Source organism: Tripterygium wilfordii, chromosome 4 (genome assembly GCF_013401445.1).
Source record: "Tripterygium wilfordii isolate XIE 37 chromosome 4, ASM1340144v1, whole genome shotgun sequence".
In the NCBI taxonomy this organism is placed as follows: Eukaryota; Viridiplantae; Streptophyta; class Magnoliopsida; order Celastrales; family Celastraceae; genus Tripterygium; species Tripterygium wilfordii.
In genome coordinates, this window is record NC_052235.1 from 262,174 (window position 1) to 276,585 (window position 14,412).

The 14,412-nt window shown below is 38.5% G+C and overlaps 2 protein-coding genes and 1 pseudogene across 2 annotated transcripts; 1 reads left to right on the top strand and 2 right to left on the bottom strand.

The window, feature by feature from the left end:
* Positions 1-8,431: 8,431 nt before the first annotated feature.
* On the bottom strand, positions 8,432-9,755 carry LOC119997235 (glycosyltransferase family protein 64 C3). The gene has a single exon (XM_038844114.1). It carries the CDS (start codon positions 9,715-9,717, stop codon positions 8,716-8,718), a length of 1,002 nt encoding a protein of 333 aa, XP_038700042.1. The 5' UTR covers positions 9,718-9,755; the 3' UTR covers positions 8,432-8,715.
* A 127-nt stretch (positions 9,756-9,882) lies between these two features.
* Positions 9,883-11,317, top strand: LOC119997237. Its single transcript, XM_038844116.1, has 3 exons — positions 9,883-10,055; positions 10,456-10,587; positions 11,021-11,317. The coding sequence occupies exons 1-3, from the start codon at positions 9,948-9,950 to the stop codon at positions 11,105-11,107; spliced, it is 327 nt and encodes a 108-aa protein (XP_038700044.1). The 5' UTR covers positions 9,883-9,947; the 3' UTR covers positions 11,108-11,317.
* A 154-nt stretch (positions 11,318-11,471) lies between these two features.
* Positions 11,472-13,934, bottom strand: LOC119997236 (annotated as a pseudogene).
* Between the last annotated feature and the right edge of the window lie 478 nt (positions 13,935-14,412).

The following is a 14,412-nucleotide window of genomic DNA, read 5'->3' on the forward strand; positions in this document are numbered from 1 at the left end:
CTAGTTGTTCAAAGCAATGTTTTAGATGCTGGATTTTGAATCGTATCAGTGAGGGGCGGGTTTAATTAATTTATATTTATATTTTGTATTTTTTAAATATTTGTTACATCATTATTTTAGTGTTTTACATGTTAACTACTTAACTTATATAATTAATAATTTTTTTGATAAGCCTTATAATTATATAGTTAATAATCAATACAATCAATAACATGTTATACTTATACATTAACAATTAATAATTTAACATAATTATGTAGGCCAATATACTGCTGGTCGAACCGGTATTGAACCAATCCAATATATTAGTAATATGAGGAATTTTATCTACGTACCACAAAAACATTATATTTACATCACTTTTTGAATATGATAAGTTTACATAAAAAAATCACAAATCTACACACAAAATTGTAGTGAAAATACCAAATTACTCTTGATATGTAAAATATTAAAAATACTATTGTTAAGTTTACACACACATTGTCTCTTTAACCCCGAATTCAACCTCACACTTCTCTTACTGATTTCACCACTGCCCATGACATATCATTCTTACTAAACAAGGAGAAACATTTCCTACATCCCAAAATTTCTTTGATTGAACTGCATTTCCTTCATAAAGGAAGTATTGACATTAAATCCTCAAATTATGGCATAATTTGCTCCTCAAATTATGGAATAATTTGCTCCTCAAATTATGGCATAATTTGTTCCTCAAATTATGGAACATTTGTCCCATAATTTGCTCATCAAATTATGGAACCTTTGTCTTAAGGTGTAATGTTTGATCCCTATATATATGAGGTTGTAATTGTAATGTTTGATCAATATACATACACAACAAATATTGCCTCTATTCTTCTCTACAATTGCTCCTATTTTTCTACATGGTATCGGAGCAGGTCATGTTGTAGAAACATTACAGGGAAATATGGTAAATTACACTTTAAATCCAATTTCCCTTATAAATGAGTTTGCAACCTATCTTCAGGAGAAGGAAAGAGTAAATTACACCTCAAATTCAATACATGGAGCTTCTGGTATAGGACACTCTAATTCCACAACCCTCCTTGGTAAGTTTGCTGGGTTCTTATCAAACTCGGGACATCAATCCAATGACAACTTTGAAGGTATTTTCAGTGCACTCTCTACTGCTATAGAATTTAATACCGTGCATGATTTTTGGATTGTTGATTCTGGTGCCACCGATCATATGACAAATAAATTAACCAATTTGTCTGACTTCAAAAAATTTTCTACTCCATCCCATGTGTCAATTGCCAATGGGAATGGTGTTCCTGTTCTTGGTGAAGGTAAACTTAAATTGTTGTCTAAAGATGTGACTTCAATGGCTTTATATGTTCCATCTTTTCCAGTCAAGTTACTTTCGGTTAGAAAACTCACTCAAGCTTTAAATTGTTGTGTTATATTTCTTCCTCATGAGGTACTTTTTCAAGATCTTGTCACTAAAAAGATCATTGGTAGAGGATTTTTTCTACAAGGTCTCTACTACATCTCAGGAAATTTTCAACCTAACAAAAGTACTCAAGTCTCGTTTTTTCCTTCTTCCTCGGCAGATCATGTTCTCTGACATCAACGTTTAGCACATCCTTCAGATAATATTCTCACTAAATTGTTGCCAAATGTTGATACTAATTATTTTTCTTGTGAAATTTGCCATTTGTCAAAATCTACTAGATTACCTTTTGTGTCTTCTTCTTCTAGAACTACTAGAATGTTTGAACTTGTTCACTCCGATGTTTGGGGACCTACTCTTGAATCAATTGATGATTTTAAATACTTTGTTACATTTATTGATGATTTCTCACGTGTTACTTGGGTGTACTTGTTGAGATCAAAAAGTGAAGTTATGAATATCTTCAAAGATTTTCATATGCTTGTTCAGACTCAATTTTCCTCTAAAATTCAAACACTTCGTTCTGATAATGGCACAGAATTCATGTCTAAAAATATGACACAGTATTTATATTCTCATGGCATTGTGCATCAGACTAGTTGTGTTGGTACTCCTCAACAGAACGGAGTAGCAGAACGCAAAAATAGAGACTTGTTGGAAAAAACTCGTGCTTTGATGCTTCACATGCATGTTCCAAAAGTTTTTTGGTCTTATGGAGTATTAGCAGCAGTTCATATCATTAATCGGCTTCCGAGCCGAGTGCTGTCTTTTAAATCTCCCCTTGAAGTTTTGCAGGGGAAAACTATTGATGTGTCTCACTTGAAAGTATTTGGTTGCACTTGCTTTGTGCATATACAAGCAGCTCATCGTGATAAGCTTGATGCCCGAGCTGCTAAGTGTATTTTTCTGGGGTATTCTTCGACCCAGAAAGGGTATAAATGTTATCATCCTGATTCTCGAAGATTATTTGTCTCCAGAGATGTTATGTTTGAAGAAGCAACACCTTATTATACAAATTCTCAAGATGATTTAGAGGACGTGTTTCCCTTGCCTATATCCGAGATTATTTCTGAAGGGGTTCCTCACAAGCCTAATATTGCTGAGTTTGTTCCGCACCAGGCCGCTGAAAATCCTCCAACTGGACAAGCTCAACTCCTTCCAAATGTGCTAGCTGAAAATTTGGTTGAAAATCCTCCAGCCGAACAGCCCGAGAATCTCCAAGATGTGCATGTGCTTGCTTCCACTAATAATCATGAGGTGCTTGCTTCCACTAATAATCATGAGGTTTCACCGTCATTGGTTCGACGGAATCCTACTCGAAACCGCGTCCCTCCAACAAAACTTCAAGATTATGTCACTTTTTCTGCTTGTCATCCTCTCTCCAAGTATGTCACTTATCATCGTCTTTCCTCAGCTCATGTGGCATTTCTCACCGCTATTTCTACTGTTCATGAACCTAAGAATTTCAAGGAAGCAAATTCTCAGGAAATATGGAGACAAGCTATGGGTGAAGAGCTTCAAGCTCTTGCTGAAAATCAGACTTGGAGTGTTGTTAAACTTCCTCCTGGAAAACAACCAGTGGGGAGCCGTTGGGTATATAAAACTAAATTTCACTCGGATGGCACCATTGACAGACATAAAGCTCGCCTTGTGGCCCAGGGATTTACTCAAACCTTTGGTGTAGATTACAAAGAGACGTTTGCTCCTGTTGCTAAGATGAATACAGTGCGTACTCTCCTCTCAGTTGCCGTAAATTGTGGATGGTCTATGAGTCAAATGGACGTCAAAAATGCTTTCCTTCATGGGGATCTTGAAGAAGAAGTCTATATGAAACTACCTCCAGGACATCCACAGAGTTCGGATTCTTCTTTAGTTTGTCACCTACACAAATCAATCTATGGGTTGAAACAATCTCCGCGTGCTTGGCATGCCAAGTTAAGTACCGTTCTTCAAGAGGTTGGTTTCTCTCGCAGTACAACTGATTCTTCCTTGTTCATTCGTCATTCTTCCAATACTATAGTGGTGGTCCTAATTTATGTTGATGATCTTATTATTGCTGGGAATAGTATTGATGCTATTTCTCAACTCAAAACCACTCTTCGATCTCGATTTCCTATTAAGGATCTTGGTTCCTTAAATTACTTTCTTGGCATTGAAATGGCAGTTTCCAGCAAAGGTTTATTTCTAAATCAAAGGAAGTATATTCTTGATTTGCTAGAGGAAACCGAAATGATGAATTCAAAGCCAGCATCCACTCCACTGGATAGCAAATTAAATCTTGATACAGCCAGTGAACATTTACAAGGAGTTAGTGATTACCAACGGTTGGTTGGTAAGCTCATTTATCTCACTATTACTCGACCTGACATTGCTTATGGTGTAAGTCTTGTTAGCCAGTTCATGCACGCTCCTACTCTTTTCCATTTGGGCATTGTCAAACGAATCTTACGTTATCTCAAGGGTTCTATTGGTCGTGGCATAGTTCTAGCTAAGCACGGTCACTTACGGATTACAGGATATAGTGATTCTGATTGGGCTGGAAATGCCTTTGATCGAAAGTCCACTTCTGGCTATTGTATGTTTGTTGGTGGAAATCTTGTTTCTTGGCGTAGCAAAAAACAACATGTGGTTGCTCGTTCTAGTGCTGAAGCTGAATATCGTGCAATGGCATCCAGTGCATGTGAACTAATATGGCTTAAGAGTTTGCTCGCAGATTTGGGTTTTCCGAGTAGTCTTCCTATGACTCTCTTTTGTGATAATCAGGCTGCTATGCATATTGCTGCTAATCCCGTGTTTCATGAACGCACAAAACATATTGAAGTTGATTGTCATTTTATTCGTCATCAAGTTCAGAATCAAGTTATTCAAACAGTTTACACTCGAAGCCATGATCAACTTGCTGATGTTTTTACAAAGGTTCTGTCTTCTGGTCATTTTCACCGATTATTGTCCAAGCTTGGCTCAATCAATCCTCTTGATCCAGCTTGAGGGGGAGTATTGACATTAAATCCTCAAATTATGACATAATTTGGTCCTCAAATTATGGCATAATTTGCTCCTCAAATTATGGAATAATTTGCTCCTCAAATTATGGCATAATTTGTTCCTCAAATTATGGAACATTTGTCCCATAATTTGCTCATCAAATTATGGAACCTTTGTCTTAAGGTGTAATGTTTGATCCCTATATATATGAGGTTGTAATTGTAATGTTTGATCAATATACATACACAACAAATATTGCCTCTATTCTTCTCTACAATTGCTCCTATTTTTCTACAGGAAGAAAGCCGTGGCAGATATGCAGTCAAGAACATCAAGGTTTGAATTGAAAACGAGATGTAATTTTGAGGAGTAGCTCTCTAAGGTTTATATAGAATAAATTTTTAAGGGGTTTTAGTCCGAGGTCGAGGGGATGTATTCTTGCTTCAATACGAGGCAGGTGAGTGTTAATGGCCCAATTAGGTAATTTTTCATTAAATAACCTTAAAAAACAAATTTCAGGAGCATTGCCTTCGAACTCTCGTCAATCATTAAGTGCCCTCATATGAAATCTTGGCTTCGCCCCTGTTGTATTGCATTGGGCTTACGTTTTGGTCTTGCCCTTTTTGTATTTGAGTTTGACTTGGTTAATTTTGACCCCTACACGTGTAAATTTTAATTTTTTTATTTGGAGAATTCTGATGTATATTTAGTACTTTCTAATGCAATATTAAATATCAATTTTTTTATTTGTAGTTAGGGGTTTATATGTCATTCTAAACAGGATATTTATGTAAAGTAAAAAAAGCTTAAAAGTGTTGTAAAAGTATTTTAATGATGTGCAGATAAAATTTATCTAATAGTATTTAATTAAATTGGACTGGTGACCTCTCTTGTTTAGGTTCAGCCCATGGGGCTAGGAATTTATACCGGTGGGCCGAGGCCAATAGTCAGTCCAATCAGACAAAAGAAGCCCATATCAATCACATCCGGGTTGGTGGGCGGATTCATTTGGACAGCACCGGTAGAGAAGAATCAGCAGGTGTCACTACTCACGCGCACCAAGAAGCTGGCAAGAAGAGCCAACGACTCACAGTGATGGGGAAAATGGAGGTTTCGAGCCGCAGGCGTACTCGTTCGCAGGCAGCCCCGGATTGGAAAGTGCATGATTCTCTCATACTAGTCAATGAGATGGCGGCGATTGAAGTCGACTGTTCAAAAGCTTTGTCTTCCTATCAGAAATGGAAGATAATTGCTGAAAATTGCACTGCTTTAGTGCTTTGAGTCTACCTCGCAATCTGAATCAGTGTCGTCGGAAATGGGATTCCTTGCTCTCTGAGTTCAACAAGATCAAGCAGTTTGATTTGCATTAGAATTTGGACAAACACAAGATAAAACATCACGGCCTTCCTGATGATTTCGACCATGAGCTGTTCAAAGCTATTGATGCTTACTTGAGGCTCAAGTTGGAAGAAGCTAATACTGAACCGGATAGTGACCCAGAAGCAGAAGCTGACGTGCTAAAATCGATAGGGGAAAAACCCATTACCTTTTCTCCTCCACATATTGTTTTATCTTTATTGATTTATTTATTTTAGAGGGAGTGTGATCCGGGGGAAGGGCAGAGAACTGTAGATGCCCGAATCTACAATTGTTGAACAATCAACGTAATTTATTTGGAGGCCTTTTATAGCGGGACCCTGAGAAACAAAGTGAGGTTGAGATCGAAGGACTTGGACACCGGTGGGGTACCTGTCAAAGAGCCTCCTATGATCAAGTTAGTAATCGGAGATGGTCAAGTAAAGTAAGCATATAAAAGAGGTAAAGTCTATGAACAAGTATGTAAATGTCAGGTTGAGCAAGTATCTCGGAGCCAAGTAAATCCGTTGAAGATGTAGAGTATGGAATTCCAACATGAGATGCAAGATGAGAAATAGTATGTTGAAGATCAAGTGATGATATATGCTGCCTGTTTGGCACAACAAAAAGCAAAGCGGATATGCTAATGATCCCGCTTTGCGGCACTGCTGTGCCAAACAATACAATGATAATAGCGGATCCGCTGGCTATATGCCAGTGGATCCGACCGCATTTCAGAAGCTTTGAAATGGAGCTTCTGAAAGTGGTATCCGTTTACTATTTTTTTTTTAAAATTTATTTTGTGTGGGGCCCGTAGACAGGAGTTACTTTTGATAATAAGACAAAAGAGAGGGCCCCACTTGTGTGGAGCAATTAAGGCTCGTGAGAGAGAGAGGGCCCACTAGTGTAATTATTTTATTTTAAATATTTTTAACTTAACACATTATTTTAATTAATTTTACTTAAGAAAGTAATTATTAAAATAATTAAATTTTTTACTTAACATTAATTTTAGTAATAAAGTATATTTATTAAATTAAATGTAAGATTAAACTGACAAAAATTAGTATAAAATCATTATATTTAATAAAAATAATTATTTTATTAGTTTTATTAATAAAAATAATTATGTTTAAAATGAATTTTGATAAAATTAATTTAAATCTAATATATTAATCATAAAATCTAATATTTTAATACTTTAATTCAATAACTTTTCACCTAACGTCAATTTTTAGTTCACCAAACACCTCATAACATATTTTACAGCTTTAAGCTCAGCTTTTTTTTCACAGCTTTTCCGCTAGCATTGAAAATCAGTCCAACCGCTCTATCAAACGGACCCATGGAGTGTTGGGTGCAAGGGATAAGCTGGATGTTAGTTGACGATGGAGGATCGAAGGTTGAAGGTGGAAGGTGGAAAAAACTCTGTGAGTGAATGAGAGAGTCTCAATATCTGAAGCTCCAAGAGTCCAAAAAGTCCTCCTTTACGAAGGAGGAAGGGGGTTTTATGGTAGAGTTGCGCAACGATCAAGACTGACATGGAGTGCATAATACAGATAATCGTGGGAAGGTGGTGTCGGGTGTCAGAACACGTGACTTGTTTTGGTTGGTCAATGATGAGATCGTACAAAGATCAGGCGGCTCAATGTTACATGTCGACTGACTTGGAGTGCTTGGGTCAGAGGTCGTATTTGTTTTATTGAGGCTAAGTCCGACAACGGTCTGAGATAGCCGTTGCCTCGGTATGGTTTGGTCATACGATAGATATGGTATGAATTGTATGTATGCATGAATACGATATGCAATGGAGTTGAGTTGGATGGTTGATACCTGAGGCGGGCATGACCAATGCTTGCCAACTGTCCATAGCGCTGATCGACTTGGGCGTTGATCAACTCCGACGTTGATCAAGTTGGTTGTTGATCGATTTGGACGTTGATTGACTTGGACGTTGATTGACTTGGACTTGATCAACTTCTGCGTTGATCGACTTAACTGACTGGGTTGTGCGTCGATTGACGCTTCATCCGACTTTCTTGACTAGATTGCACGTTGTCTAACATTTTGTTCAACTTTGTTGATTGACTGGGGCGAACATGATCAATGAGGTTGACCATCTCGAGCTTGGGTGCCCGAAGTTTGGCCGCTCGAAGGCGTTGGACACTCGTGGGCTTGTCCAACTTGGGTTGCTTCTAGTTACATTGACCAACTGAATTGGGCATTGACCGACGATCTCATGTTGATCTGCATCCAACCTAGCTGACTAGATCAAGTGTTGACTGACGAGTGGGCCAAGATGATTTTTGGCCACTACAGGAAGCTACTATGGGTTTGAAGTGGAGTGGTATGATTGTTCTCTATGCAAATATTCTGTTTTTATACCGTTGTAGTTAATACTTTTATTTGCTTCTCAAAAAAAAAAAAAGTTACTCTTATTTGATGGGTTGTATTCTACCTAGTCTAAGCCCGCTGAAACTAGCATAACCTATAAGCATCTTCATCTTAGTTTGCACATTCTGAAATGGACTTTTTTCTATTTGACGTCCCTCTACGTCTATTTGAGTGCAGGATAAAGGTACCAACATTAATAGGGGGTTATATAAATCAATCAATTATCAATAAACAAAATTGAGAACTCTCTCAAGAAAGAAAATTCAGACAAGTTTGTTACTGGCAGTCAAATTTAGTTACCGTTTCACGTCACGTGTGTTGAGCATCACATCACATATTTGGACTTTGGAGATAAATATAGTTGGACACCCCCCCCCCCGGTTGTCTCATTTCTGGTGCTAGACTGCTATCCAACACTGTCAATGTCAACATATTCATATCAGAAGGTTGTGTTTTTCGACTAATAGTAATAGAGGAGATCAAACAAACCCATATCCCGAAAAGGCTTGAAAATTGAAATGTTTATGTTCAAATTTCAATGGACTAAAATTGTCCCCAACTCATCGATCACAGTATACCAACTTCCCTCCTCTCTTACACAATCCTTGTTCACCAACAGAATTAACTACCTTCCCATAACTATATCTCAAAGGCATCCTGCCCATCACTTTATGAAACTCCCCTATACATTTCCCCCTTCTTTTCCTATGCTTACCTCTCCTACTACTCAGACCCACCGTACTCACCATGTCTTTCAATCCAAGCCCTCCATCCTCATCATTTCGCTTGTCTCCCCAGTCTCTCGCCCTCTGGGCCCCAATCAATATGGGTCCCGCATTAACCTCGTCCGCCACCACAAAATTCATCAATATATCCTCGCAATTCAGCACCCGATCGACGATCCTCCGCATTTCCTGCATCTCGGGCCCACCTCCGCAGCTGTACCTGAACAAATATTCAGTCTTCAAGATCATCAACTTGGTCAGTACGATGGAATACTTGTGCGGGTGCACCGTATAAATCCACTCTCCTGTTGACAAGTCAATGTCGTGTGATCTAACAAAGAAACCAATCAGACGGTCAGGATTCGATCCCCACACTCGGAATGCGAACTCGAATGATCTACGATCGATCTTCACGTCATCGTCACAGATCAAGACGGCGCGTGTTCCGATGGACGACCTGGGGAGGAAGCGGGCGTTGAGGCTGCTCGAGGATTGGCGGATCAGGTTGATGGGCTCTGGGCCGAAGGAAGAGAGCGAGAGATTGTGGGCCAATTGAGTCAGAGTTTGTGCCGGGGTGGACGGGTTGCCCCAGAGAACGAGAACGGATGATACTATCGGAGAGGCCGAGTACGCGGCAGCAATGGATTGGAGGAGAGGGATGCGGGATTCGGAAAATCCGTTGATGAGGACGGTGATCTGGTCTGACCTGACAGTCCGAGGGTCTGGCCGGTTTTCTGGCTCGCAAACAGAAGGCGTACGGATTGATGAAGCTCCGGCTGGCCAGAGCGAAGCTAAGAAGCAGAACAACAAGAATGCAGCGATCGATGCTGCTGCCATCACCGAACTGTGAATTACGCGGCTAGTGGCAATGTCGTTATTTATAAGAAAAGGAGGCGTTCATTTATTTATTTATTTTGTTATTGGTGCTACTGTGGGGTCTACCGGAGGCTTGTTAGGCAGGCTGTGTAAACGAAAACGATTAATGCTATCCGATAAGCTGAGTGGGACTGGAGAGGCGGAGGCTGGGAGGGAAAGTGGAAGGGGAGAGCCTGAGAAGCGTATTGGCGATGTCAATCAGCCCTGTAAAGCTAGAATTTTTACGAATTTTTTCTTCCCTACCGTTTACGAGGAAGACTTCCCCGAAGCCTGTCCACTGCACTCCACTCCAACAACTGGTAGTGCTGGATTATTTTATGTTCTCAGTTCCATGAATTTTGATCCCCGTTCTTGGTTCTTCGAGTCACTGTGTTTCTGTCGTTCTAAAATGGTTGAAGTTTAGAGCTGACATACCATTGTTAAGCTATAAATCCGCGAATATGAATATATGATTAGCATGGTTTACTTTGAAAGTAATATATTGTAATTTCAGTGCTACGGTCATGGCCATTGACAAATTATGCAAGGTGCATCTTGTCCTTGAGTGCTGCAAGTTTTAGGAAATGGTTTGATTGACGTTTACAACTGTATGATCTGGTTTGCCTATATTCGCTTTTTGCAATTGATAAACCTGTGTTGTTCCGGACATTTTATTTTTTTACTTATTTGGCTTTCTTACTGAAGCCAACTGTTTTGCAGGTTGATGCAGGGATCATGTGTGAGCCTTGCAATGGTAAAGGATGGGTACTTTGTAATTTTTGCAAAGGGCAAAAGACAAACGTGAGAACTGAAAAAAACAGAATCTACCGCCGCTGTCCATCTTGCAAAGCGGTAAGTTAAGTTGTCCACTGATTATACTATCTGAAGTTGATCAACAATAACAGTTCACAGAGAAGTTGATCCAATATAGAATCTATATGGTTAACAAGTAACCAACAAGTTAATATGGCATTGTGGAAAGTAAATGTGTTGTCATTAGCTATTATGAGCATTTGAACACGCAAGAACAAAATTCAGTGGTGGCAAGAGGAAGCTTCATTTTTACTGGCTCTTTGATAGTGACAGCACTTTGCATTAAGCCTATAAAGAAAGTATGTGATATATGGCTGCCTTTTTGCCATTGCTGTATTGGCTGCTGTTGGTTGATCATATTCATAAACACCTAAGCAGTCGTTAGTGGTTGGTTTAGAGGACATTGACCTTTCACTTGATTAAATTTTTTTTTTCAATTAATCTCCTTTGCATTCTCATTTACCTACTGCAGGTTGGATGTGTTTTGTGTTCGAAATGCAAGGTTTTCAAGTGTGTCACCTTCCCAAATCAAAGTGATTGTGAAGATGTATCCTTCTGATACGCATACTTTTGTAAGGCAACAAAGAATTTGTTCAGCTACTTTGCTTTTGAAGTGACTTTGATTGTTTTCAAGAGCCGATATTCTGGTTCCTTTCTTTTCTCTTTCTTTGTAAAATTTATATTTTTCGTCCTCTGGTGAATGTTGTTTTATTAGTGGATATCTAAGCCATTCTCATTGGGGAAATAAAACAATTGTTTGAGTGACTAATTGTTTCAGAATTTGGTGTTTATTAGGCATTTCTTAGATATTGGGCTTGAGCCCTGGTACTTTGGACTTGATACTTGATAGAGCAGCTACTGGAATGATGACAGAGCCCTGATTTAGTTACAAGTTATTTCAAAATTCACAAAATATTCTGTCATAAGAACTAGATTTTTCATTGAATTTTGAACATGACATGTGTAATAACCTCTACAATGAAATTTCAAAGGTCTCTGACGCCATGTTTTGTGACAAGCTGTTGTACTTCATTAGTGATTTTTAATTCAAAGATATTCCTTTTTGATTCAGGTCATTTAAAGACTACTCCTAATTTGAAACTATCACTTAAGTCATCTATATGCTCAACTTGTATTCAGTTTTACTTACCTTTGTTGAGAGGGAACCCACATGTAATCCCATATTGAACGAGCGAAAGAAAGACAAAGAGTCTAAACCAAGAGTTGGACCTTGAAATCATGAGCTATATAGCTTTTGCTTGTCGTATAGATATCCAACTCTTGTGTTAGATACCCAACAACTCCAACAACTGTCATGGACACTTTAATTATACCCTTCCTATATGAGCTTAAATTGGGGTAGGTGTCATTTATGTGATCTGGCATTCTGAGTGTGCCTTTAGCAAGAACTAGTGTTGGCTTCTATGGCACTTTTAGGTACGGAAAGAACTGTAGTAGTTCGCAAGATGTTTGCAGCATTAATATTTTTATGCTTTGATGGTTTGAGGGTGATGGAAGGTGATGATTAGTTGTGCTGGATTTCCCACTGTACATATATAAATTAGCAAATATGGTTGGATGTATTATTTCCTAGCTTGAGGAACCAATTGCCGATTGTTTTGAATCTATGGTATTACTGTAAAAGAAATCAAAGCTGAAGCACATTATCTGATGGGGCTAGTGATAACTGCTAAGTTGCTAGCTCTTAAAGCGTAAGTGCATGTCATGTGGCTCCCCCTTTCTATTGGATCCGACTGTGGTTAGTTGACTTTTAGCACATTATTTTAAGGAGAATTATAGCTAGGGTTCCACATGCCTTATTTCTCAATTGTTTGAAGAACTTGCGTCGCCATCCACTTGTGGTTGTCCTTAAATTTTGAATTGCAACAGTGCATGTGAATTGAGTGGTAAGGGTCAGGAAATGCTTGCTATACTCTTTAAGTTTTTACCTGATATGCGTGCAAATGGCCGTAATTTATTATTTCCATGGGTTTTTAGATATTTGAAAATGATGTTTACCGTAGTCTGATGCATAGGATACTGTACTTGCTTATTGCAAATTTCCGCTGTTAGTTTCCATTGACTGAAACACATGGCCTGCTTGTAATGAATCTGATCTGCTGATGTTGTTAACTTTACTGATTTTTGTGAGAGGATAACTCCTTAGTGTTAGCTTCCACGTCATTATATGGTTGAATCTACTAATCTAGCTGTCTCATTACATTTCGTTTCATATTGCAATATCCCTCTTCGTGTAGTTAGCAACAGTTCTCCGTAAAGGCTGTCAGATACGATTTAGCGACTTGATTTTAGTATCTATGTGTAGCATATGAAAAAGATCAGTATTGATATCACCTCTATTGCAACTCACGTTCTAAAAATTTTGGTAACTGCCAGAAGCTGTAATTACATTGGTATTTGGTTAGTTTAAAGTGGTTGAAAGTTCTTTAAAGGTGTTCTCTGAGCTAGATTGTGCTGAAACCAATGGTCGGGATCTTCTTTATTTTTCCATCTTAATCGGGGGAGCTCTGGTGGATTGTGGATCTTCCTGATTTAGGCATTTTTACCTTTGTACTCATTGCATTCATAATAGGGTGGAGTAGTGCTTGAAAGTGTATAGACAAAATTGTTAAAAAACTCACAGCTTGATTGCATGTCCCAGCTTTAAAAAAACAGGTACAAGAGAAAAAAATTCTTCCATTAATTCTTAGATGATCCTAATACATCTTATTCAACTCTCCACACACAGCGCGGGTTCATCTAACAAATAGGGAGGAATGCGAAATGGGGGTTGAGAAAAGATAAAAACTATAAAGAAAATTATCTGCACATAGGGCTCTGACTCTCTGAGGATGGGGGGGGGGGGGGGGCGGTGTTTGCTGGCCTCTTAATGAGCAATATCGCACAGTATCCTCGACATTAAACCTACAATCCTGCAGGAACAACATATCTTTCTTCTTCTTCACTATTTTCAGGATACTCTCGAAGACAGACACTTGGTAAGGGATCCTCAGGACACCGGTTTGTTGAAACCCAAACTCCTCTTCTGCTTTTCTTAATAAGATGCGAAATGCAGGATGTCCCAGGTATTCAGTTGGGATTATGAATCTCTTCAACTCTTCTCCAACACAAACAGCTAGAAAACCTTTGGGGACAATATTGCTTAAGGCTTCTCGGAGGGTTTTCTGACAAGGAGAATGTCCTCTTGAGGAACTTGATGCTTTTACCGCTTCTGCTATTGCTGTTCTGGTTGCTGCTGGTGGTGATATTCTTTGCTGAGTTTGCAAGCTTTTTCCATTTTTTCAGCATCTGTTGAAGCCTAACAATGTCTCTGATCTTGTTAGATTTCTTGGAATCCATGACTGAATCTTTGAAGCAGAACACAAGTAAATACTCTTTCCCTGAAACTTTTGTAATGGTCAATATCATATGGGGGCTTTGAATTTACAGAGGTTGGGACCTTGAAAATACAGGATTTTTATATTTACTCAAAACCCAAAACCCATGAAGTTTCTGGTCATGGGTTGTCTTGTTTTCATGAATCATTTAAGTAATATTTCTTTAGTTATTTTAGTTATTTATTTATTCATTTTGGAAGCTTATATTGCGTGTATCAAAATCAATGGTGACTTGGACTGAGATTCCAATAGTAAACTATGATTTTAGCCTTTTAGGTCTCTGCTTTTCTGTGATTAAAATCATTGACTGCAATGACTGGTATGGTTTTTACTGCAGAAGCGCCCCCAACAGGCGGGGGGTGTCTTGTACAATTAAATTGTACTATTCAAACTTGTTTATTTTATGGTCAAGTTTAGCTGACTGGGAATGAGGTTATTTGTTTAACAGAAGTGCCATGTGATTATG

Coding starts and splice junctions, on each gene's coding strand:
- LOC119997237 (XM_038844116.1), top strand. CDS start 9,948: ATGTCAATCAGCCCTGTAAAGCTAGAATTTTTACGAATTTTTTCTTCC. Junction 10,056..10,455: donor GCACTCCACTCCAACAACTG/GTAGTGCTGGAT, acceptor ACTGTTTTGCAG/GTTGATGCAGGGATCATGTG. Junction 10,588..11,020: donor GCTGTCCATCTTGCAAAGCG/GTAAGTTAAGTT, acceptor TACCTACTGCAG/GTTGGATGTGTTTTGTGTTC.
- LOC119997235 (XM_038844114.1), bottom strand. CDS start 9,717: ATGGCAGCAGCATCGATCGCTGCATTCTTGTTGTTCTGCTTCTTAGCT.